This window comes from Rattus norvegicus, chromosome 1 (genome assembly GCF_021556685.1).
Source record: "Rattus norvegicus strain SHRSP/BbbUtx chromosome 1, alternate assembly SHRSP_T2T, whole genome shotgun sequence".
Lineage (NCBI taxonomy): Eukaryota > Metazoa > Chordata > Mammalia > Rodentia > Muridae > Rattus > Rattus norvegicus.
This window is the reverse complement of record NC_141534.1, coordinates 170,747,750-170,772,714: the sequence shown is the minus strand read 5'-3', so window position 1 is coordinate 170,772,714 and position 24,965 is coordinate 170,747,750. Positions and strand designations below refer to the sequence as shown.

At 37.5% G+C, this 24,965-nt stretch overlaps 2 protein-coding genes across 2 annotated transcripts; both read left to right on the top strand.

The window, feature by feature from the left end:
• The first annotated feature begins 1,452 nt into the window (after positions 1 to 1,452).
• Or52a5 (olfactory receptor family 52 subfamily A member 5) lies at positions 1,453 to 2,400 on the top strand. Its single transcript, NM_001001026.1, is given in 1 exon segment — positions 1,453 to 2,400. A coding segment is annotated over 1 exon segment (948 nt).
• Positions 2,401 to 23,527: 21,127 nt separating this feature from the next.
• Or52a5b (olfactory receptor family 52 subfamily A member 5B) lies at positions 23,528 to 24,478 on the top strand. The gene has a single exon (NM_001000158.1). The coding sequence runs from the start codon at positions 23,528 to 23,530 to the stop codon at positions 24,476 to 24,478; it is 951 nt and encodes a 316-aa protein (NP_001000158.1).
• The last annotated feature ends 487 nt before the right edge of the window (positions 24,479 to 24,965 follow it).

The window sequence follows — 24,965 nt, the reverse complement described above, 5'->3', positions numbered from 1 at the left end:
AGGACTCATTACATTTAAAGTCAAAGAAGTGTGATATACTCAAGGAGCTTTTATTTTCATGTTAAAGTTGTCATTTTGAAAATAAGTGCCTGTTCTTGTCATCAAGGGACTTCATCTTGTCATGAGCTTTCAAAGTAAAGTTGATTTTAGTTCTGTGATCCAAAGGGATAGAGAAGTTGAAAACAAATAATCTGATAATCAACACCTGTAAGTAAATTAACTACATAATTTATAAAAAATATTCTGTTTTTCACTGTTGGAAATAAACCAATGGTTTCACAAATGATAGGCAACTCTCCTTCACCAAGCTTCCTGGAGCCTCGCTCTCCTTCTTTCTTCACTTTTGTTGTAGAGTGGCCTTATGCACCAGGGACTAGAAAAACTCAATTCCACAGAGACACACTATCATATAAAACCACCATCCATCACCGATTGAACTATCACAAAGATCCTACACTGTGAGCGCTGTGTGTCTCATCACATGGCTCCAGGTAAGTCTAGGAGCTAAGGTTCTGTACCATGGTGGGAAAATAGAAGACGAAAAGCAGACTAGTAGCTTACCAATTTCCCTCTGTTCAGTATCCATCTCATTTATAACTTTATTCCTATTCACTAATAAACTAATTCATTCTATAAAATGTCTAAATATACCATGGAGTTTAACATGGTACGTTTTCCACAATCCCTCTGTTTTGAGGAATTTAGAGAATTTAGAAAATCTCATAAATAATAGAAGTGTAATACTCAAACCTATTATGAATTTTTCTCATACCATGTGAATGTGTTTGTTCTTCTTTGAACTTGATTAGCCATTAATTATTGAAAGTTTTCAGAGGATTGGCAGGATGTGTAAAATAAATGATTGGGTTTAGGAAACACCAAATTTTTAAAAGATGAATTTGAATGCAACTCTAGAGAGGATTTTAATAGAGACTATGTGAGATGCCAGTAGTTGAGCTATAGACCTGAAAGATGTTCCAGAAAAAACAAAAACAACTGTAGCCTTCTTTTGAGAGGACTGAGACTCCTTCTACTCCAATGTATTGTCTGCATCTAGTATAAATTCAGGTGAGATCACATAATATCCTTATCCTATTAATTGCTCTTGGAAATCCATAATGATGCATAAAAATACAAACAGATAATAAGCAAAGGTATTGGGGGAGCAGTGTTTTTGGAGCAGAGAAAAGCCACCAAGCAATTTTGTCTTAACTAATTCAAAATGATTAAATAATGATAAATTTAGAACTTGCTGGCTAATTTTTTAACCCATTGGGAAAGTAAGACAAAATTAAGAGGAGCTGAGATAACAAAAAGAGGGTGGTATACTACTAACATACTTATACTATGTTTTGCTAATGAATTAATTTCTCTTATATTTAATGCATCCAGTCTTAGCATGGAGTAGAAGTGGAAGCAGCAATATTGTTACATGTTTCTTCTAAGCTCACCATGATCAAGTTCAATGGCTCAGTCTTCATGCCTTCTGTACTAACATTAGTGGGGATCCCTGGCCTGGAGTCAGTGCAGTGCTGGATTGGGATTCCATTCTGTGTCATGTACATCATTGCTATGATTGGGAACTCTCTAATTTTAGTTATAATCAAAAGCGAAAAGAGCCTCCACATACCCATGTATATTTTCTTGGCCATTTTGGCAGTCACAGACATTGCCCTTAGCACTTGCATTCTTCCCAAAATGTTGGGCATCTTTTGGTTTCACATGCCACAAATTTTCTTTGATGCTTGCCTGCTGCAGATGGAACTCATCCACTCATTCCAGGCCACAGAGTCAGGCATTCTCCTGGCCACGGCTCTGGATCGCTATGTGGCCATCTGCAACCCCCTGAGACATGCTACTATCTTCTCTCCACAACTCACAACTTGCCTTGGAGCTGGTGCATTACTCAGGGCTTTCATTCTTGTATCCCCGTCCATAATACTTATCAAATGTCGCCTTAAATACTACAGAACTACCAATATCTCCCACTCTTACTGTGAACACATGGCTATTGTGAAATTGGCAGCTCAAGATATCAGAATCAACAAGATATGTGGCCTCCTTGTTGCCTTTGCTATCTTGGGGTTTGACATAGTCTTCATTACCTTCTCCTATGTGCGAATCTTCATCACCGTCTTCCAGCTGCCCCAGAAGGAGGCTCGATTGAAAGCTTTCAATACCTGCATTGCTCACATCTGTGTCTTCCTACAGTTCTACCTTCTGGCCTTCTTCTCTTTCTTCACACACAGGTTTGGGGCTCACATACCCTCCTATGTGCATATCCTCCTGTCAGATCTTTACCTGTTAGTCCCACCTTTTCTGAATCCCATTGTTTATGGTGTTAAAACTAAACAAATCCGTGACCAAGCCTTGAAAATGCTTTTCTCCAAGAAATATTAGTTACTCCCTTTGTTGAAAAGTTGTGTGATTTCTAATGAACAACTTTAATTACTTAAACTATTTATCTTCCTCAAGTAAGAATATATACTGTAGCATGTGAATTCCAGATATTGAATTTATAGAGGTCTGTATTAAATATTACACAATCTTTTAAAATAATATACAGTGAGATAATTTACTAACTTTGTGATTGAAATTTATTATGTGTCTTGTATTTTGAGACAATAATATAATTGCATCATTTTCCCCTTCATTTTCTCATTTTGAGCCCCCTTATATACTAACCCTTCTTGTTCACTTTCACATTCATAGCCTCTTTTCAAGTTTGAGTCTGTCAATTTAAATTCTCCTATTCTGGGAACATGTTGACTCTCTAACGGTAAACTGTGGTCACTGCACTTGCTTCGTGCAAACCACAAAGACAATGTTTTACTCTTGAGTTTCCAATCCCCCAAGCACCTGCAGTTTGTGCTTTGCTCCATTTCCTAATGGTGTGGCCAACCTGTAGTGAGATCGGTTTAGGCTCCTGTATCTTTTTATGTACTTTATGTGAATGTTTATCAATGCTAAGATAAGGCACAACCAATGTCGCATGCACACTTATTCATTTATATCCCTTAACTGTAAAAGATACCATAATACTTGTATAGGAATAATGAGAAAAAAGATATTGAATTAGAGTATCCTTAAAAACACTCCCATAAAAACAAAACCAAAATAGACTTATGTAAGGAATACTCTTAGAACCAGAAACATTAGTAAATTTTAATGAAATTTTAGTTTTAATATATTTCAGTGAAGTTTAGAGAAGAAAGAACAATTAAATGTAGAGGCTGTACTTAAGAATTGCCTAATGATAGCATCTGATGACTGTGTGCTACCTGTTCTTCTGTTTGAGAAGCATAGGGTTGCTCAGACACTGTTTAGAACACGTGAAATTTGTTTCTTGGCATTAGTCAGAGGTATTTCACTGAGAAGTATCAAATCAAATGATAATTAAACACTGAAATCATTAATATAGAGATGATTTACTTCATTATTTTTAAGGTAAAAGAAAAATGCAGACTCAAAAAAAATAGAAAACCAGGGTGGAGAGGAAGGCCAACACAGATAAAATATATACAATAAGCCAGCTGGAAGGCTGCTGCTTCACCATCCAATAAAATAAAATAATTGGAGGATAAGGGAACAACTGGGAACAAGCAGTGGGTTGAAGAGAAAGAATATGATCAAAATATACTGTATAAATTTCTCAAAAATAAATAAAATATTATTAAAATCACTGTATTTAATAATAGAATACCCTTTAAATAAAAGTAGTAAGAGTATATTCAAGATTAAGAGAGTAAACTGCTAAGATGTGGGGAAAGGGTAGTGAGAAGAAAATGTGCAGGTTATTGAAAACTAAGGACATATGAGAAAAGACTTATGGAAAAACGCTTAATGACTAAGCTAACATTAGCTGGACTTTGACTATTTTGTGGGTTCTTTTTTCCCTTCTCCACTCCTTTTACACCCTTTGTCCCCCTAACACTAGGAGAAAAGAAAGGATAGAAAGGCAAGAGTGAAGTCATTAAACAACTAACTAGGGGCAGTGAGTTCCTTGGTGCAAGTTTTACCTTCACCACCAGGGTATCTAATTTCTTCTTGTTTCTTTTTTGAGCATGAGTACTCAACAAACTGTGACCAAGATCAAACAACATCAACCAGCCAACAACCCACAACCCACCCTATCTCCTGGAGCCTTAGAATTTATCTACCCTCTGAAAAGTCCCCAGAATTCCGAACATCACACAATGGCAGAAACTACCACAGCCCTGCTAGAACATGAGGCAAATCTTTGAAGCAGTCCCATATCCCATACCTGGAATTAAAATGAAAACATAATCTTACAATATTTTTGTGTTTTTAAAAAAAATCCTAAGTTCCAAAAATGTCACTACATTTTCTCCTTCTGTTTTAAGCCATTAATTGTGTTGTATGTAGTGAGAAATTATAAACAGAGATCTTTTTTCATGAAATAAGTGCTTTTTGAATCAGTGGCCAAGGTTTTCAGACTTCTCCTGTTCAATTCTAATCTTTTTCTGCTTTGATGGTAAACACAGGTTTTCACTTCATTTGGAAATATAAACAAATCCTTTTCTCCAATATAAAACTTTTGTTGGCTTCCATTCTGATTAATTTCTACAGTTTTTTCTATAACCTAGTGTTTCTCTCTTGCCTAATGTTGAGGTTTTTAGGTCTGCATATTACTCCTTTGCTGAAATGACTCATAATTTTTGCTGAGATGTCTGAGTCAGCCCACCAGGGCTGTTTCCCAACAGTAAGAAGTTACCTCGAATTATCTCTTTTGGACTTATACTCATTGGTCCAATGATGATGCTTGCCACATTTCCTGTACACACTGGGAAGCTTAGGCCTTCTGCCTGGTTTACATTTAGAAAAATCGTTGTACTTTGAGATGCCTTGTGGTTTTTTGTTTGTTTCTTTGTTTTGGTTTTGGTTTTTGGTTTGTTTTAGTTTTGGAACAAAAATTCTAACTATGCAAATGTCTGAACACAATTTCAAAAGTAACATGGAATTGAAGTTTACTGCACCAAAACCTAAATGTTGTAGTACCTACCTGCTGACAAAATATGTCCATTGGTTCAGTAGTTACATAACTATGCTAGTGTATATAGTGGTTTATGATTGAATCTGAGACCTCTCCATGGGAGAGAATTTTATGTTGGTACTTTAATCAGAGCCCATGACTGGAGAAGGCATAGGTCCATAGAACCTGCTGTTATATTGTTATGTGGTCATTGAGTCAAGGTGTCTTCTAAATATTTGCATTTCGACTCACAGACCTAGGTTATTCTGTCTTAGCCAGAGCTTTGTAAGGCCAGGGGCAGCAGTTGGTTGACAGATGAACATTTGGGAAAAGTGATGAGAATGGGAGACTAAAGAGATATCAACCTAAACCAGACAACGGTATCATCTCCACAACATCCATGCATCAAGGCTCAGGGTAGAACAGGGCAGAGGGTGAAGAAGGAATATAAACAGCTGCAGAATGGTCAGGTGTCCTATGAAAAGTTTCCATCTAGACACGACTATATCCTTACACTCAAGAACTCACAATGACCATTGTTTCTCATAAAAGACCTGGCAAAAACGTATTCAGCCAAAATTCTTGCATTATAAAGCAGATGATCTCCAGCTCTCAGTTTGATGGGGGTTGGGGAGCAATCATTCTTCTTGAGGATTTGGCCACTGATAGGTTTCTCATGAGCCACTGGTGTCGCCCCCACACCCAAACCCATACCCATACACTATAGACATTACCTGGACTTAGTTGGTTATCAAAAGGGGGAGCATGAATTTGAGAGTCGAACTTTTCAGAAGAAAATGGTGAATAGGGAAGTTGGAGGAAGTGAGTTTGAAGAAGTTCATTGTATATGTTCCCGAAGTTCTCAAAATAAGAAAAATTTAAAACAAAAACATATTCTCCATTCCTGAGGTCCAACATGAATCTAGCACAATTGACTATGTGTCATTCTCCAATCACAAGGTCTCCGCAGACCACCAGAGACCACCAGGAGTCTAACTCATATGCAAAAGCAAAGTCTTTATTCAAGCTTAAGTTTGGACTCTGCAACTTCTCCGGCACAGTTGGTGTGGATGGTGCTGACCTGGTAACAGCACTGCAGCTTCCATTTTTCATGGTGGCAGGCTGAGGGACTTTCCAACTTAGCAGATACACGATTGATTGACATTTCCTTGGTGCACTTCTACTGGTTAGTAATGATTTCAGCTTGGTATGAACAATGGTTGTTCGCTTAATCAATTTACTTTAGACATTAGGTATTTTCTCCGTAAGAACTGATTGATTATTGTTAGGAGTGGAGTGCGTATCTGACCAAGGGAAATGTGATTGTTACCAGGGTGACATGGCTCCTGGAAAAATTTGGTGTTTTTCCAGTAGCTAAGTTCATTCAGGGGGCAAGTTGATCATAAAGTGGAGTCTGAAAGCAAAATGGAGTTTGTAAAGTTAAACTGGGCTCTTTGCTATGAGCAGGGCATTTGGATCTGTCTTCGCATTGTTTCTTTCTCATTGCCTACATTATTGATTTCCATGGCATGATGTACCTTCAGACATCATGTTTAAATTTTCTTCAATAAAGAATAAATGCAAAATATTAAGCACACAGATATTAAACATTGTAGATGGGGAAGTCGTCTGAATTCCATATTTTGGATAAATAAATCTTCAAATAAATAATTAATGAATTGAAGAATTTCTCTTTATCTTTCTGTCTCTCTCTTACACACACACACACAGACACACACACAGAGAGAGAGAGAGAGAGAGAGAGAGAGAGAGAGAGAGATGAGACAATATTATTCAATAGAAAGGTACAGACTTTAATTAAACAAAGAATTTTTGAATGCTGAAAAATACCCAAACATGTTATAAAAATAAGATTTCTTGGTGCTAGAGGAATGGATCAGATATTAAGAATTTTCTGCACAAACATGAAGACTTGAAATTGTTCTAAAGCATCCATTTACATGCTCAGTTGGCACAATGTTCTGTCTGCAGTTTTAGCCTTGAAAGAAAGGTATGCAGAATTCCCAATTCAAGTTAGAGAGCAAAAGTAGACATATCACTGAGTTCATGGTTTGATTTAGAAGGAAGGCTTTAATACGAACAAAGTAGAAGAATAATAGATGATGAGGACTGAAATCAATTTCACACTTTGACATGCAATGCACATATGTGTATACACATCCAGAAAATTTTTCACACAAGAAAATGGATACACATATATGTAAAGCACATACATTAGTAATAGAAAAATAAGAAAATAAAATTTAGTACCTATGAACTATATTAATTATACTTATATATATACATAAATATAATATGTATAAATATATAATTATGGGCTGGAAAGATGGCTCAGCGGTTAAGAGCACCCGACTACTCTTACAGAGGTCCTGAGTTCAGTTCCCAGCAACCACATGGTGGCTCACAACCATCTGTAAAGAGATCCGATGTCCTCTTCTGGTGTATCTGAAGACAGCTACAGTGTACTTATATATAATAAATGAATAAATCTTTAAAAAAGTTTAAATATATAATTATATATCATTATATTATAATAATAATGAACTATAAAAATAACATGTTGATGTCATTAAAAATACATCATAGAAAGATGCATAGAAATCAATAACTTATAAATTAGATTAATTATTCATTGCAGAATCATATATACCATTATTTGACATACACATACTATCAATGAATACTCAATTAGAAATCAACACCTTAAAAGAAATTGCCAATATAGAACTTCCTATATAAATACTTAAAAGTTAATGAACAAGTAGTACAGAAGATATTGTTGAATAAGACAGCAAAACCAATAGAAACTAAAACCCACCATTAATCATGGGTGAATTTAATTCAAAGTAGTAGGTATAAAAATGTAACACGTACATAAATCAACTTAGACTAAATTCAGTTAATAATATAATAAACTGGAAGGCAAAACTTTCATCTGAATGTATCAGCAAAAGTATATAGCATGTATCTTTGTCTTTATGAAATTATGAATTCATTATGCTCTGCATATGAAGGATGACAAAAATAAAATTAAAATGAATATAAGATTAAGAACTGTGTGTTGTAAATGAATTTTGACAGTAGAAGTCTGTTGGCAGCCCAGCCATTTATGGGTATATTTAATTAAGGACAATTAAGGAGTAGTAGTTTAACAAATATTTTTTCTGTATGAGATAGATTGGACAAAGATGAACTAGTAAACAGACCAGACAGTTCAGAGAAAATTACACTGAGTTAGTCCTCTTACCTTACTTATGTTTAGGAAGTTGCAGTTCAGTCTGTGACTCAAAAGATAAGTAATACAGTCACTGTTGTATGTACATAAATTTTTATTTCAGATATGGAATTCATAAACAGGAGAGGTTATTAAACCAAGTTATTATAAAAGAAATAATCATTAGTGAGTAGCTAACAAATGAAAATATTACTGACTACTCACAGTCACACAACTCTGCACTTAATATCATGGTGTCACATTTCCTCCAATGGTAAGCTTCACTGAAATATTTAATAAAATTCTTTCTTGTGCTTTTTAAAAACTGGTCTATGGTGTTCATTATCAGATTAAATGAAATAACTTCATTTAAATGAAAAATATGTATATTTATATATACACATGTATATATATTCTACTTTTAGGTAAGTATAAAATAATAATTCCCTATTCCCTTTTCAAACATTCTTTTTTTTTTTTTTTATTAACTTGAGTATTTCTTATATACATTTCAAGTGTTATTCCCTTTCCCGGTATCCGGGCAAACATCCCCCTCCCCCCTCCCCTTCCTTATGGGTGTTCCACTCCCAACCCTCCCCCCATTGCCGCCCTCCCCCCACCAGTCTAGTTCACTGGGGGTTCAGTCTTAGCAGGACCCAGGGCTTCCCCTTCCACTGGTGCTCTTACTAGGATATGCATTGCTACCTATGAGGTCAGAGTTCAGGGTCAGTCCATGTATAGTCTTTGGGTAGGGGCTTAGTCCCTGGAAGCTCTGGTTGCTTGGCATTGTTGTACATATGGAGTCTCGAGCCCCTTCAAGCTCTTCCAGTTCTTTCTCTGATTCCTTCAACGGGGGTCCTATTCTCAGTTCAGTGGTTTGCTGCTGGCATTCGCCTCTGTATTTGCTGTATTCTGGCTGTGTCTCTCAGGAGCGATCTACATCAGGCTCCTGTCGGTCTGCACTTCTTTGCTTCATCCATCTTGTCTAATTGGGTGGCTATATATGTATGGGCCACATGTGGGGCAGACTCTGAATGGGTGTTCCTTCAGTCTCTGTTTTAATCTTTGCCTCTCTCTTCCCTGCCAAGGGTATTCTTGTTCCCCTTTTAAAGAAGGAGTGAAGCATTCACATTTTGATCATCCGTCTTGAGTTTGATTTGCTCTAGGCATCTAGGGTAATTCAAGCATTTGGGCTAATAGCCACTTATCAATGAGTGCATACCATGTATGTCTTTCTGTGATTGGGTTAGCTCACTCAGGATGATGTTTTCCAGTTCCAACCATTTGCCTACGAATTTCATAAAGTCGTTGTTTTTGATAGCTGAGTAATATTCCATTGTGTAGATGTACCACATTTTCTGGATCCATTCCTCTGTTGAAGGGCATCTGGGTTCTTTACAGCTTCTGGCTATTATAAATAAGGCTGCGATGAACATAGTGGAGCACGTGTCTTTTTTATATGTTGGGGCATCTTTTGGGTATATGCCCAAGAGAGGTATAGCTGGATCCTCAGGCAGTTCAATGTCCAATTTTCTGAGGAACCTCCAGACTGATTTCCAGAATGGTTGTACCAGTCTGCAATCCCAACAACAATGGAGGAGTGTTCCTCTTTCTCCACATCCTCGCCAGCATCTGTTGTCCCCTGAGTTTTTGATCTTAGCCATTCTCACTGGTGTGAGGTGAAATCTCAGGGTTGTTTTGATTTGCATTTCCCTTATGACTAAAGATGTTGAACATTTCTTTAGGTGTTTCTCAGCCATTCGGCATTCCTCAGCTGTGAATTCTTTGTTTAGCTCTGAACCCCATTTTTTAATAGGGTTATTTGTTTCCCTGCGGTCTAACTTCTTGAGTTCTTTGTATATTTTGGATATAAGGCCTCTATCTGTTGTAGGATTGGTAAAGATCTTTTCCCAATCTGTTGGTTGCCGTTTTGTCCTAACCACAGTGTCCTTTGCCTTACAGAAGCTTTGTAGTTTTATGAGATCCCATTTGTCGATTCTTGATCTTAGAGCGTAAGCCATTGGTGTTTTGTTTAGGAAATTTTTTCCAGTGCCCATGTGTTCCAGATGCTTCCCTAGTTTTTCTTCTATTAGTTTGAGTGTGTCTGGTTTGATGTGGAGGTCCTTGATCCACTTGGACTTAAGCTTTGTACAGGGTGATAAGCATGGATCGATCTACATTCTTCTACATGTTGACCTCCAGTTGAACCAGCACCATTTGCTGAAAATGCTATCTTTTTTCCATTTGATGGTTTTGGCTCCTTTGTCAAAAATCAAGTGACCATAGGTGTGTGGGTTCATTTCTGGGTCTTCAATTCTATTCCATTGGTCTATCTGTCTGTCTCTGTACCAATACCATGCAGTTTTTATCACTATTGCTCTGTAATACTGCTTGAGTTCAGGGACAGTGATTCTCCCTGAGGTCCTTTTATTGTTGAGGATAGTTTTAGCTATCCTGGGTTTTTTGTTATTCCAGATGAATTTGCAAATTGTTCTGTCTAACTCTTTGAAGAATTGGATTGGTATTTTGATGGGGATTGCATTGAATCTGTAGATCGCTTTTGGTAAAATGGCCATTTTTACTATATTAATCCTGCCAATCCATGAGCATGGGAGATCTTTCCATCTTCTGAGGTCTTCTTCAATTTCCTTCTTCAGTGTCTTGTAGTTCTTATTGTACAGATCTTTTACTTGCTTGGTTAAAGTCACACCGAGGTACTTTATATTATTTGGGTCTATTATGAAGGGTGTCGTTTCCCTAATTTCTTTCTCGGCTTGTTTCTCTTTTGTGTAGAGGAAGGCTACTAATTTATTTGAGTTAATTTTATACCCAGCCACTTTGCTGAAGTTGTTTATCAGCTTTAGTAGTTCTCTGGTGGAACTTTTGGGATCACTTAAATACACTATCATATCATCTGCAAACAGTGATATTTTGACTTCTTCTTTTCCGATCTGTATCCCCTTGACCTCCTTTTGTTGTCTGATTGCTCTGGCTAGAACTTCAAGAACTATATTGAATAAGTAGGGAGAGAGTGGGCAGCCTTGTCTAGTCCCTGATTTTAGTGGGATTGCTTCGAGTTTCTCTCCATTTAGTTTAATGTTAGCAACTGGTTTGCTGTATATGGCTTTTACTATGTTCAGGTATGGGCCTTGAATTCCTATTCTCTCCAGGACTTTTATCATGAAGGGGTGTTGAATTTTGTCAAATGCTTTCTCAGCGTCTAATGAAATGATCATGTGGTTTTGTTCTTTCAGTTTGTTTATATAATGGATCACGTTGATGGTTTTCCGTATATTAAACCATCCCTGCATGCCTGGGATGAAGCCTACTTGGTCATGGTGGATGATTGTTTTGATGTGCTCATGGATTCGGTTTGCCAGAATTTTGTTGAGTATTTTTGCATCGATATTCATAAGGGAAATTGGTCTGAAGTTCTCTTTCTTTGTTGTGTCTTTGTGTGGTTTAGGTATAAGAGTAATTGTGGCTTCGTAGAAGGAATTCGGTAGGGCTCCATCTGTTTCAATTTTGTGGAATAGTTTGGATAATATTGGTATGAGGTCTTCTATGAAGGTTTGGTAGAATTCTGCACTAAACCCGTCTGGACCTGGGCTCTTTTTGGTTGGGAGACCTTTAATGACTGCTTCTATTTCCTTAGGAGTTATGGGGTTGTTTAACTGGTTTATCTGTTCCTGATTTAACTTCGATACCTGGTATCTGTCTAGGAAATTATCCATTTCCTGAAGATTTTCAAGTTTTGTTGAATATAGGTTTTTATAGTAAGATCTGATGATTTTTTGAATTTCCTCTGAATCTGTTGTTATGTCTCCCTTTTCATTTCTGATTTTGTTAATTTGGACACACTCTCTGTGTCCTCTCGTTAGTCTGGCTAAGGGTTTATCTATCTTGTTGATTTTCTCAAAGAACCAACTTTTGGTTCTGTTGATTCTTTCTATGGTCCTTTTTCTTTCTACTTGGTTGATTTCCGCTCTGAGTTTGATTATTTCCTGCCTTCTACTCCTCCTGGGTGTATTTGCTTCTTTTTGTTCTAGAGCTTTTAGGTGTGCTGTGAAGCTGCTGACATATGCTCTTTCCTGTTTCTTTCTGCAGGCACTCAGCGCTATGAGTTTTCCTCTTAGCACAGCTTTCATTGTGTCCCATAAGTTTGGGTATGTTGTACCTTCCTTTTCATTAAATTCTAAAAAGTTTTTAATTTCTTTCTTTATTTCTTCCTTGACCAGGTTATCATTGAGTAGAGCATTGTTCAATTTCCAAGTATATGTGGGCATTCTTCCTTGATTGTTATTGAAGACCAGTTTTAGGCCGTGGTGGTCCAATAGCACGCATGGGATTATTTCTATCTTTCTGTACCTGTTGAGGCCCGTTTTTTGACCAATTATATGGTCAATTTTGGAGAAAGTACCATGAGGAGCTGAGAAGAAGGTATATCCTTTGCTTTAGGATAGAATGTTCTATAAATATCCGTTAAGTCCATTTGGCTCATGACTTCTCTTAGGCTGTCTACATCTCTGTTCAATTTCTGTTTCCATGATCTGTCCATTGATGAGAGTGGGGTGTTGAAATCTCCTACTATTATTGTGTGAGGTGCAGTGTGTGTTTTGAGCTTTAGTAAGGTTTCTTTTATGTATGTAGGTGCCCTTGTATTTGGGGCATAGATATTTAGGATTGAGAGTTCATCTAGGTGGATTTTTCCTTTGGTGAATATGAAGTGTCCTTCCTTATCTTTTTTGATGACTTTTAATTGAAAATTGATTTTATTTGATATTAGAATGGCTACTCCAGCTTGCTTCTTCTGACCATTTGCTTGGAAAATTGTTTTCCAGCCTTTCACTCTGAGGTAATGTCTGTCTTTGTCTCTGAGGTTTGTTTCCTGTAGGCAGCAGAATGCAGGGTCCTCGTTGCATATCCAGTTTGTTAATCTATGTCTTTTTATTGGGGAGTTGAGGCCATTGATGTTGAGAGATATTAAGGAACAGTGATTATTGCTTCCCGTTATATTCATATTTGGATGTGAGGTTATGTTTGTGTGCTTTCATTCTCTTTGTTTTGTTGCCAAGACGATTAGTTTCTTGCTTCTTCTAGGGTATAGCTTGCCTCCTTATGTTGGGCTTTACCATTTATTATCCTTTGTAGTGCTGGATTTGTAGAAAGATATTGTGTAAATTTGGTTTTGTCATGGAATATCTTGGTTTCTCCATCTATGTTAATTGAGAGTTTTGCAGGATACAGTAACCTGGGCTGGCATTTGTGTTCTCTTAGGGTCTGTATGACATCAGTCCAGGATCTTCTGGCCTTCATAGTTTCTGGCGAGAAGTCTGGTGTGATTCTGATAGGTCTGCCTTTATATGTTACTTGACCTTTTTCCCTTACTGCTTTTAATATTCTTTCTTTATTTTGTGCGTTAGTGCTACTTATTCCTGTTGTATTTATTTTCTTCTGTATTAAGCTCTCTTCCAACTCTTTTTAAGTGCCTCCATCTTCCTATTTCTTTTTCACAGCACATGTATTCTATTATTCCTGTTTCTAAAGTACCATTCCACTCATGCCCCCTTACAGTTTCCCAGTTTTTAAAGTTATTCCAGGATATAGACTCACATAATGATTGAGAACGAGGACCCACAAGCAAGAGAGAACATGCAGCATTATGGGAGGGTGTCTGAGTTACCTCATTCATTATATTTTCTGGTTTCACTGATTTACATACAGATGTCATGATTTTATTTTTCCTTACAGATAAGTAGAACTACATTGTATACATATATCACACTCATTATCCAGTCATCAGTTAGAGACCATTTATATTGTTGCCATTTTCTCGCTGTCATCTATAGAGCATCAATAAACATAAACCACACAGATGTGTGTGGTGTAGGAGGTCACGTCCTTTAGGCACCTGCCAAAGAGTGATATAGCTTGTTCACATAAAAGATCTACTCGAAGCATTTTGGAAAATCTTTACACAGGTTCCGGTAATGGTTCCACCAGTATACAATCATGCCAGCAGCAAGCAGGGATTCCTTTTCACAGCATCATCACCACCATTTGTTGGTATTTATTTACTTGAGGATAATTATTCTGACTGAGGTAAAATGGTATCTCAAACTAGTTTTAATTTGCATTTTCATAATTGCTAAGAATGCTGAATACCTTGAAAGATACTATTCACTTGTATTTCTTCTTTTGAGAATTCTCAGTTTAAATTCATAGGCAATTTTAAATAGGTTTCTTGTTTTCTTGATGCTTTCCTTTTTGAGTTCTTTACATATTTGTAGATGTTACTCACTCATCAGACGAAAAGCTGGATAAGACACTCTTCCACTCTGTGAGTTTCCTCTTCATTCAATTGACCATTTGCTTTCTTTTTTTGTACAGAAGCTTTTGAGCTTAATGAGGTAATTTTCAGCTGTTGCCCTTCATTCCTGAATAGAAGGAATCATTTTAAGACAGTTCTTTTCTATACCTGTATCTTATGTGATGCTTTCTATGGTTTCTTCTAGTAGTTACCATATTTGTTCCTCATTGAGGTCTTTGGTTCATTTGAACTTGACTTTTTCCCCACAAGTACCAACAATTTTATTTTTCCTAGTCTTCTTAGACAATCTAAGACCAAAATTCCCAATGCAAGAAAAAGATTATCTCATAGCCATAAGTTACATATTCTCCAAAAACAATCACCGCATTGACATATTCTTCAAGAACAGATTAAAATCATTACACAAAATGATATTACAACAGGATGATTGATTATGTCTTCTTCTTTTTAAACATTCGTAACTAAACATTTTCCATTTATCTTTCTCTCCATAAGTTCATTTTAATGCCAAAGCAATAACTCTTTTGTCAATGATTAACAATGTTTAAGCAGCTCAAGTCTGTAGTAGAATGTTGTTGCCTAGGTTTATCTGACAACAATTTGTATGTACTAAGAAATATCATCATCTATCTTGTGTTTTATTTTTGAAATCTTGTTAAGGTAAACTGGCTAAAGACCTATTCTCTCTTCTTATACTCATAATAGAATTATTTATGCTTTATTCATAACTCTTGTCTTTTCATGGTGCACACAGAAATGTGTGACCACATCCTGAGACCACAAGATCAAGCAACTCAGAACCAATATAAAATGAATCTTTTCTTTGATCATTAACTTGTCCTAAACCTATTTTTTCTCTTCCAAGTACAATTACAGCTTGAAACACATAAAACCTCACTGTACTCCAGTCCTAACTTATGCATCCCTCAGTATTCAACAATGGAGAGGGTATATTCTACTCAGTTCCAACATTGTTATATTTTCTGACAAAAAACTATCTCCTTAAACTTTCTATCTACTACTCTAAATTCCTAAAACTATTTAAATCAAAGCATGAATTCTATAAAATCATGTTCAGTACCATAATCCTAGCTAACTTCTTTGGTTGAAGAGGCCATGGAATCTAAAAAGAACCTACTGTTTGTCTCTTTCACATGCCAGCATAATTTCTTGCTGAGTGATAAATACTTATCATACCTACAGAGAAGTGTAGCTCTCATCCTTCATGAAAAATGTTTCTTTTTGCAACAGGTAGAGACCATTACAGAAAACCACACTGGTCAAACTCTAGAGAAATAACTTTAGGTCACCCATCCCTAGTCAATACCTCTACAATACAACCCCTACCCTTAAGGCCTGGAGAATATCATAGACAAGGGTATAGAAATCTTAAAAGAGGAGAGACACATCATTTACTGTGAGATTATGACATTTATATATGAAAGGAAAATTACATCCATGAAATCTCATTAGTATGGTTGTCTAAAGAAGACCCAAACAGTGACAACATCAGTTGACCTGAAAATACTGATGAAGATATCACTATCTACCACACTTGACTCCTGTAAGAGGGAGAATCAGTCTTTCTCAGGGACAAGGTCCTTAATTGATTGTCTAATACCGCATTGTTAACCGTACAACACATACATGCAAGAAATACTAGCTGGACTCTTCAGGTTGTATTTACACACAAATACACAGACATATACATATGAGTCATGAATTTGAGAGGTTGTGGAGGAGACTACAGAAAGCTTGGAAAAAGTAGAGGGAAGGGTGGAGATTATGTAAATACAGTATTTATATAAGTTTCAAAAGTTATATGTAATAGTGAACAATTTACTATATATTATGATTTTTATTATATAAGAGAATATAATAAGTAAATCTATTTTATATAAAATATATACAATCGAGTTTATGGCATAGGGCTGTATAGTAGTTAAATGTAAGTGCGATTCTATTTTTTAAATTTATTTAAATTTTTTTTACTTAATTCACTTTACATTTTGTTTACTGACCCCCCTCCTGATCACTCCCTCCCACAATCCTTCTCCCATACCCCCCTTCCCCTATCCTCTGAGTGGGTGGGACCCTCCTACAGTAAGTGCTATTCTTGCTAAAGCTGCAAGTTTGGTTCCAGCCCACTTTGGGTGGCATACAACCAATTGTATCTCTAATTCCAGGTGATCCAACACCAACACCTGGCCTAGGAGGTCTCTGTACTCTGTCAGTGTCCAACCTCCACACATGATCAGAGTTTTCAACTGGAAGCAGGGATATCTGGAAGGTGCATAATAAATATATGCAGACTAGTTTTTGGGTACAAACTGACAGGCAATTTCAAGACTTAAAGTTGCTCTCTCTTCTCTCTTCTAGTCTCTCTCTCTCTCTCTCTCTCTCTCTCTCTCTCTCTATATATATATATATATATATATATATATATATATATATATATATATCTTTCTCTCCTTCCAGTTTGAGGCTGCACACACTCTACATTCTCTTGCACACTCTCAAATTCTAGCTAAAAATTTTCTTAATTCTCTATCAGCTGTGTTGGCACCAATTAGTAGGAGTTCATGAAAGTGTTTTTATTTGCGTTTCTATGTGATTATTTTGGGGTAAGAAGTCTATTTGATTTTGCCATCTTGGGACCCTGTCTTCTCACTAACCTTAATCGCTAGAGTTCTTTTGTTTCTAACTTCCAAAGGCACAGCAGAGTTAGATAAAGAAAATAACTTGATCTAGACTCGTTTTTAGGCAACTAATTGCCTAAGTACTCAGCAATGTTCTTTCCTACTTTCTATTTTACTTTTTAAAATTTTACTTTATTTTAATTTTACAGTCCAGTCTTTGCCCTCCTCCCGGTCTGCCCTCCAATAGTTCCTCAGCCCATTCCCCTCCCCTCTGTCTCCAAGAGGATGTTCTTCTCACAACACTTACCCAAGTCTCTGCACTCCTTGGGGTCACTAGCCTCTCAAGGGTCAAGAACCCCTTCTCCTCCCACTGAGGCCAAACTAGGCAGTCCTTTGCTGGTCCAGGCAGGGGCTTCAGATCAGCTAGTGTATTCTGCCTGATCGGTAGCTCAGAGTCTGATAGATCTCAGGGGTTTGGGTTCATTGAGATTGCTGGCCTTAATATGGGGTCTCCCTCTTCTTCAGCTTCTCCCAGCCTTTCTTAATTCAACTACAGGGGTCTCTGACTTCAGCCCAATAGTTGGGTGTAAGTATCTACATATGTCAGCTGTTTGTGGGGCCTCTAAGAGGAGAGACATGCTAGCTCCTGTCTGTAAGCCCATTATAGCCTCAGTAATAATGTCAGGCCTTGGAGCATCCCCTTGAGATAGATCCCAAGTTGGGGGTGTCACTGGACTACCTTTCCCTCAATCTCTTCTCTCTATTTTTGTCCCTGCAGTTCTTTCAGACAAGAACAATTCTGGGTCAGAGTTTTTGACTGTGGGATGGCAACCCCATCTCTCCACTTGAAGCCCTGTCTTTCTACTGGAGGTAGCCTCTAGTGGAGTTCCCTTTCCTCATTGCTGGAAATTTCATGTAAAGTCCCTCCTTTTGGGTCCTGAGAGTATCTCACCTCCCAGGTCTCTGATACTTTCTTATGGGTCCTCCCACCTCTCACCACCCCCAAGATTGTATATTTGCATTCATTCTGGTGACCCTCAGGGCTTCTCTCCTGTCTCTTCTCCCATGCCTGATCATGTTCCTCTTTTCTCTCCCCCTCCCCTTTCCCACCCAGGTCCCCCCTCCCTCTGCCTCCAGTGATTGTTTTCGTCTCCCTCCCAAGTGGGATTTAAGCACCTTCCCTTAGGCCCTTCTTGTTAACCTTCTTGAGTTCTGTGTATTGTATCATAGATATTCTGTACAATTTTGTCTAATACCCACTTATTAGTGAGTACATAACATGCATGTCCTTTTGGGTCTGAGTTACCTCACTCAGTATGATATTTTCTAGTTCCATTCATTTCCTGCAAAACTCATAATGTCCTCATTTTTAATAGCTAAGTAGTATTCTATTGTGTAAGTGGGCCACATTTTCTATATCCATTCTTTTGTTGTGGGACATCTGACTTGTTTCTAGCTTCTGGCTATCACAGATAAGGGTGTTATGAACATAGTGACTTCACAAATAATACACAGGTCTCCCCCACGGAGCCACCTGCCAGCTGTGCTATACTCTCTTTGCACTCTTCAGATTCTGCAGGGATTAAGAAATTCATTTCCACAGAGACACATTATGGTATAAAACACTAGTCTTCCCAGGCTGAATTACCACAAACATCCTATCCATGAGTTCTGTGTCCATCTCATTACATGGCTCCAGGTAAGCCTATGGGCTTAGGATTTTGTACTGCCAGTTGGAGGAGCAGGGTTGTATCACGGAAACATGCATTTAATACCCTGGGATGGTAGTGGATCAAATACAGTTGATCATTTTAGCTTTAGAAATATTTTCAGTCATAGGATTCTGTGTGCCTTGGAATCTTTCAGAAACTGTTTATAAAGCATGAGATAACAAAATTAAAGCAGTATTTTGCCAACCAGAGGAGCCTGAGAGAGCACAAGTACGTGGTTAAAAGAGCTTTATCATGTTTAGACCTGAGAAGAATTGTGAGAAGTTACAGGGTCGCCAGGAGCACTACTTCTGCAAATATCTGCTATTTACTGATGCAGCAATGTGTTTTAAAATCATTTCTAAGTATATTTGTGACCTTTGTTCAATGTGTTTGTGGATACTATTCATATTTTGCCTGCTTTGCAAATGAATAATTTATTAACTAGATCCAGAATTTGAAGAATAATTTAGATGGTCTGGTCCAGCTACAGATTTTAAGCAGTTCACTCTTTGCCTTACGGGAAATGTCTGTGATGGGAATGTGGATTTACAATGTTCGTGAGGAATAAAGAGGACATAATTTGAAACTAATTATAAAGAGTATTCATGTGACTTGAGAGTGGTCTTGCAATGAAGAAGATTGCACCAATAAACAAAGGTTTACTGAGGTTGGCAGATATCACATGGTGAATATCAGAGGGGTAGGTTTAGGGCAAAGAGATCCTTGAGGTAGTATGGAATGAAAATTAGGCTTCATAGGAGTTTGAATTTTGATTCTTAAATTTTTATAACCTTGGGCACTGGAAAAATACAGATTTAAGACAGGAGCTCTAAGGAACACTGTGTTTTAGTATATTTCTACAATAAAGAGCCAAATTGTATTGCATATACAGGTTCAGGTGTATCAATGTGTATCATTCAAAGAAAGGCTTTTCTTTCTTCCTTTAAATGTGTGTAATTTGTCACCACACAGTTATTTTCTAGATTGCCCTTTTTCACCTTGTCCAGTTACTCTTAACCGGAGACCATCTCTTCTCCTCATCTTTCTGTTTCCCCTGCAGTAGTCTGCAGCTCTCACTGACTTGTTTCCCAGTCTACCATCCAATCCTATGCAATATTGCATTATTCCATCACATCCCCTGTGCAGTAAACAACTGTCAAGTGTTATTTCCATTGATACCACATTGTAGCTATGTATATTGGCCCACATCTAGGCTAGCACTTGACAGGGACAGGAGGGTTAATACAATTTCTAATTAGTCTTATTTGCATAGCAAGTTTAGACCAACCATAGCTATAGAGCTAGAAACTGTGACTTGCCCCTCACTCTCCTCACCCTCACATTTCAGAGGAAATTGGTACTAATACCACAATCTGAATAAAGAAAGCAATTTAAAACATACACCATATATGCAGAGTAATAACATTTAAAATATCTTTATTGAGTTGTATATGATATTGTATGAATTCCAAACAACAAACCTAACATTGATCTATTTAAAGATAGAATAAATGAACTCTTTTTTTTCAAACATTTCAAAGAATATTTGGATTTTATGGAGAATGCCTGTTAATAAAATGTATTAGTAGTACATACAATTACAACTTAAGTGTATTGACACTGCCTTCTACAGTTTAAAATATTGAATAAAGAAAACATTCTGTGTAAGAAGATTCAGAACGAAGAGTCTCTGTGAGAGTTAGATAAACATGAAAGAAAGGGATGCAGTCTGTTTTCTTTCGGATGATCTGAGAAGGAGGCCACCTTTCTTTATAATGTAAGAAAAGAGCAACAGCTAACATATTTGCAGAATGGAAGGTAGAGCGTATTTACCTGATGTGTCTTCTTATTGATTTGCTGTATTAGTCCATCCTAATAGCATTTAATACTTAAAACCATCTCAGGAAACAAGTGTGTGAATTACTGACAAGGAAATAAACATCCTTTCTAAATCATTTAATACATTACATCTTGTAAAGTGGAATTATTTCCTGCAGATCTTATAAATACAGGATTCAAGTAACCGTGAGGTAAGACACCCACACCTCTGGGTACATGGCAGATAAAGGCCTTCTGCACAGAATTATGTCTTTAAGCCTGACATAGTGTCCTAAGTGAGAATTATTAAAGTAAAGAAGGAGAATAAGGGCCAGAAAACTAGTATGAAAATTGTCTCCCAGGAAAGAATGGAAAGGCAAAAAAAAGTCATTTCCATAGAAATGTTTTCTCCTGTAGATAAAGGATATATTAAAACTTTAGAAATTCCTCTACATAGAGCTTTTAGTATTAGTCAAACACCTAGGCAAAAATGTATGGTAGACTTAGGTAGGTGAATTCGTGACTGAAAAACAAGATGGATAGCAGAGGTTGCAGGTGGGGATTTGTTAAATATAAATGATGGGCAAACGCAGAAAACAAAAGATGAGTACCACCTGTGGCCAAAATAGAAAAGACAGATGAAAACACCAATGGCTCATGCTGTAAGATTGACAATCTACAAATGGGACCTCAAAATTACAAAGTTTCTATAAGGCAAAGGACACTGTCAATAGCACAGTGGAAACATCATCCAACAGACTGGGAAAAGATCTTCACCAATCCTACATCCAATAGAGAACTAATATTCAAAATAGACAAAAAACTCAAGAAGTTAGACTCCAGAGAATCAAATAACCCTATTAAAAATGAGGTACAAAGCTAAACAAAGAATTCTCAATTGAGGAATATCAAATGGCTGAGAATCACCCAAAGAAATGTTTAACACCTGTAGTCATCAGGGAAATGCAAATCAAAACAACCATGAGATTCCACCTCACAATAATCAGAATGGTTAAGATCAAAAACTCAGGTGCCAGCAGATGATGGTGAGGAGGTGGAGAAAGAGGAACACTCCTCCAATGTTGGTGGTTTGTAAGTTGGTACAACCACTGTGGAAATCAGTCTGACTGTTCCTCAGAAAATTGGACCTAATATTACCAGAGGACACAGCTATACCACTCCTGGGCATATACCCAAAAGATGCTCCAACATATAATAAGGACACATGCTCCACTATGTTCATAGTAGCCAGAAGCTGGAAAGAGTGGATACAGAAAATATGGTACAATTACACAATGGAGTACTATTCAGCTATTAAAAAACAATGACTTCATGAAATTCATAGGCAAATGGATGGAACTAGAAAATATCATCCTGAGTGAGGTAACCCAGTCACAAAAGAACACACATGATATGGACGTACTGGTAAGTGGATATTAGCCCAAAAGCTCGGAATACTCAGGATACAATTTACATACCGTATGAGGCTCAAGAAGAAGAAAGACTAAAGTGCAAATGCTTCAGTCCTTCTTAGAAGGGGGAACAAAATACAGGAAGAAGTAAGAAGACAAAGTGTAGAGCAAAGACTGTAGGAAAGGATCCAGAGACTGCCCAACCTGGGGATCCATCCCATATACAGTCACTAAACCCAGACATTATTGCAGATGCCAAGAAGTGCTTGCTGACAGGACCCTGATCTAGCTGTCTCCTGAGAGGCTCTGACAGATCCTGACAAATACAGAAGTGGAGGATCCAAATCACCCATTGGACTGAGAATGGAGTCCCCAATGGAAGAATTAGAGAAAGGACTGTAGGAGCTAAAGGGGTTTGCAACCCCAGAGGAAGAACAACAATATCAACCACCCAGACACGCCAGAGCTCACAGGGAACAAACCACCAACCAAAGAGTTGACATATGGGGGGACCCACGGCTCCAGCCACATATATAGCAAAGGATAGCCTTATCAGGCAACAATGGGAGGCGAGACCCTTGGTCCTGTGATAATTTGATGCCCCAGTGTAGAGGAATGGCAGGGTGGGGAGGCAGGAGGGAGTGGGTGGGTGGTCAAGCATCCTCATAGAAGTAGGGGAGAGAGGATGGGATAGAGGGTTTCAGAAGGGGAAATGGGAAAAGGGGATTACATTTGAAATGTAAATTTAAAAAAATATAATAAAATTAAAAATATAATGGATAGGTTCTCAGAGAATGGGAAGAAGAAATGTAAATAAACAGTTGAGCTTGAGGAAAATAATGAATGTCTAAAAGAATAATTTGCATAAGATGTAGTAGATCCTTTTAGAGAAGGACCAGACTATAAAAGACCCCTAACACCAGTTGCTGAGTGAGAAACACAGAAGATCTTCCTGACAAACCTGCCCCAAGAAAGCTGAGTAACTTCCCACACTGGTGGATTATTCATGTCCAGATATTGATAAGTTCAAGATCTTATACTATCTTCATTCTGTGAATTCCAATTGCAGAAACACAAGAGCACATAGAGGACCAGTATCAAGCAAAATGCATTTTTGATCAAAGACTTTTGGTTCTGGAGCAGAATTAAGCTATCTACTGAACTTAACTTTCAGAGATGATCTAGGTAAGGAAAAAGTGTTATTAATATTTAATTCCCTTTGGGGAAAAGAATGGTTGGGGGTGAAGAAAAGATGATATGCTCCTAAGCTACATAGAGTTTATTTTGCTAATGAATTAATTTCTCTTATATTTAATGCATCTAGTTTTAGTATGGAACTGAATTTGAAGCAGCAATATCGCTACAACTTTCTACTGGCAGGTTCACCATGATCAAGTTCAATGGCTCAGTCTTCATGCCTTCTGTACTAACATTAGTGGGGATCCCTGGCCTGGAGTCAGTGCAGTGCTGGATTGGGATTCCATTCTGTGTCATGTACATCATTGCTATGATTGGGAACTCTCTAATTTTAGTTATAATCAAAAGCGAAAAGAGCCTCCACATACCCATGTATATTTTCTTGGCCATTTTGGCAGTCACGGATATTGTCCTTAGCACGTGCATTCTTCCCAAAATGTTGGGCATCTTTTGGTTTCACATGCCACAGATATCCTTTGATGCTTGCCTGCTGCAGATGGAACTCATCCACTCATTCCAGGCCACAGAGTCAGGCATTCTCCTGGCCATGGCTCTGGATCGCTATGTGGCCATCTGCAACCCCCTGAGACATGCTACTATCTTCTCTCCACAACTCACGACTTGCCTTGGAGCTGGTGTCCTACTCAGGTCTCTCATTCTCACATTCCCAATGATATTGCTCATCAAATGTCGCCTCGAATACTACAGAACTACCGTTATCTCCCACTCTTACTGTGAACACATGGCTATTGTGAAATTGGCAGCTCAAGATATCAGAATCAACAAGATATGTGGCCTCCTTGTTGCCTTTGCTATCTTGGGGTTTGACATAGTCTTCATTACCTTCTCCTATGTGCGAATCTTCATCACCGTCTTCCAGCTGCCCCAGAAGGAGGCTCGATTGAAAGCTTTCAATACCTGCATTGCTCACATCTGTGTCTTCCTACAGTTCTACCTTCTGGGTTTCTTCTCTTTCTTCACACACAGGTTTGGGGCTCACATACCCTCCTATGTGCATATCCTCCTGTCAGATCTTTACCTGTTAGTGCCACCTTTTCTGAATCCCATTGTTTATGGTGTTAAAACTAAACAAATCCGTGACCAAGTCTTTAAAATGCTTTTCTCCAAGAAACCTCTGTGAACATTAGTGACTCCCTATGCTTCAGTGTTGTGTTGTTTCTAATTAGAACTTGAATGAGTTAAACTCTAAGTCTTCTACAGATAGGAAAGTGTGTGCAAGCATGTGGATTTCACATACTGTAAATTTAAGGAAGTATGAGTTAAATAGAACAGCCTTGTTTATCTCTGTTTAATTTCAAATGTTTAATGCACTTTTCTGGTTGGAACTATGCATATAGTCCTGTGTGTTCTTTCCTCATACCATGTAATCATATTTAAAAACAGGATTCAAAGTTAGCATTTTCCTCAGGTAAATTTCAGAGTAAGTGCTATAAATCACCATTCTGAACCTTCTTTTACCCAACAAAGACTCATAAATTTGGGTATGTTTTCCTTTTTGGTATTTCCTTTTAAATTGTAGATTGCAATGGCTAATCAATTATACATACTTTCTATGAGTAACAATGTAGTGATAATATATAATAAAGAATTGATAAAAAGTTATTCAG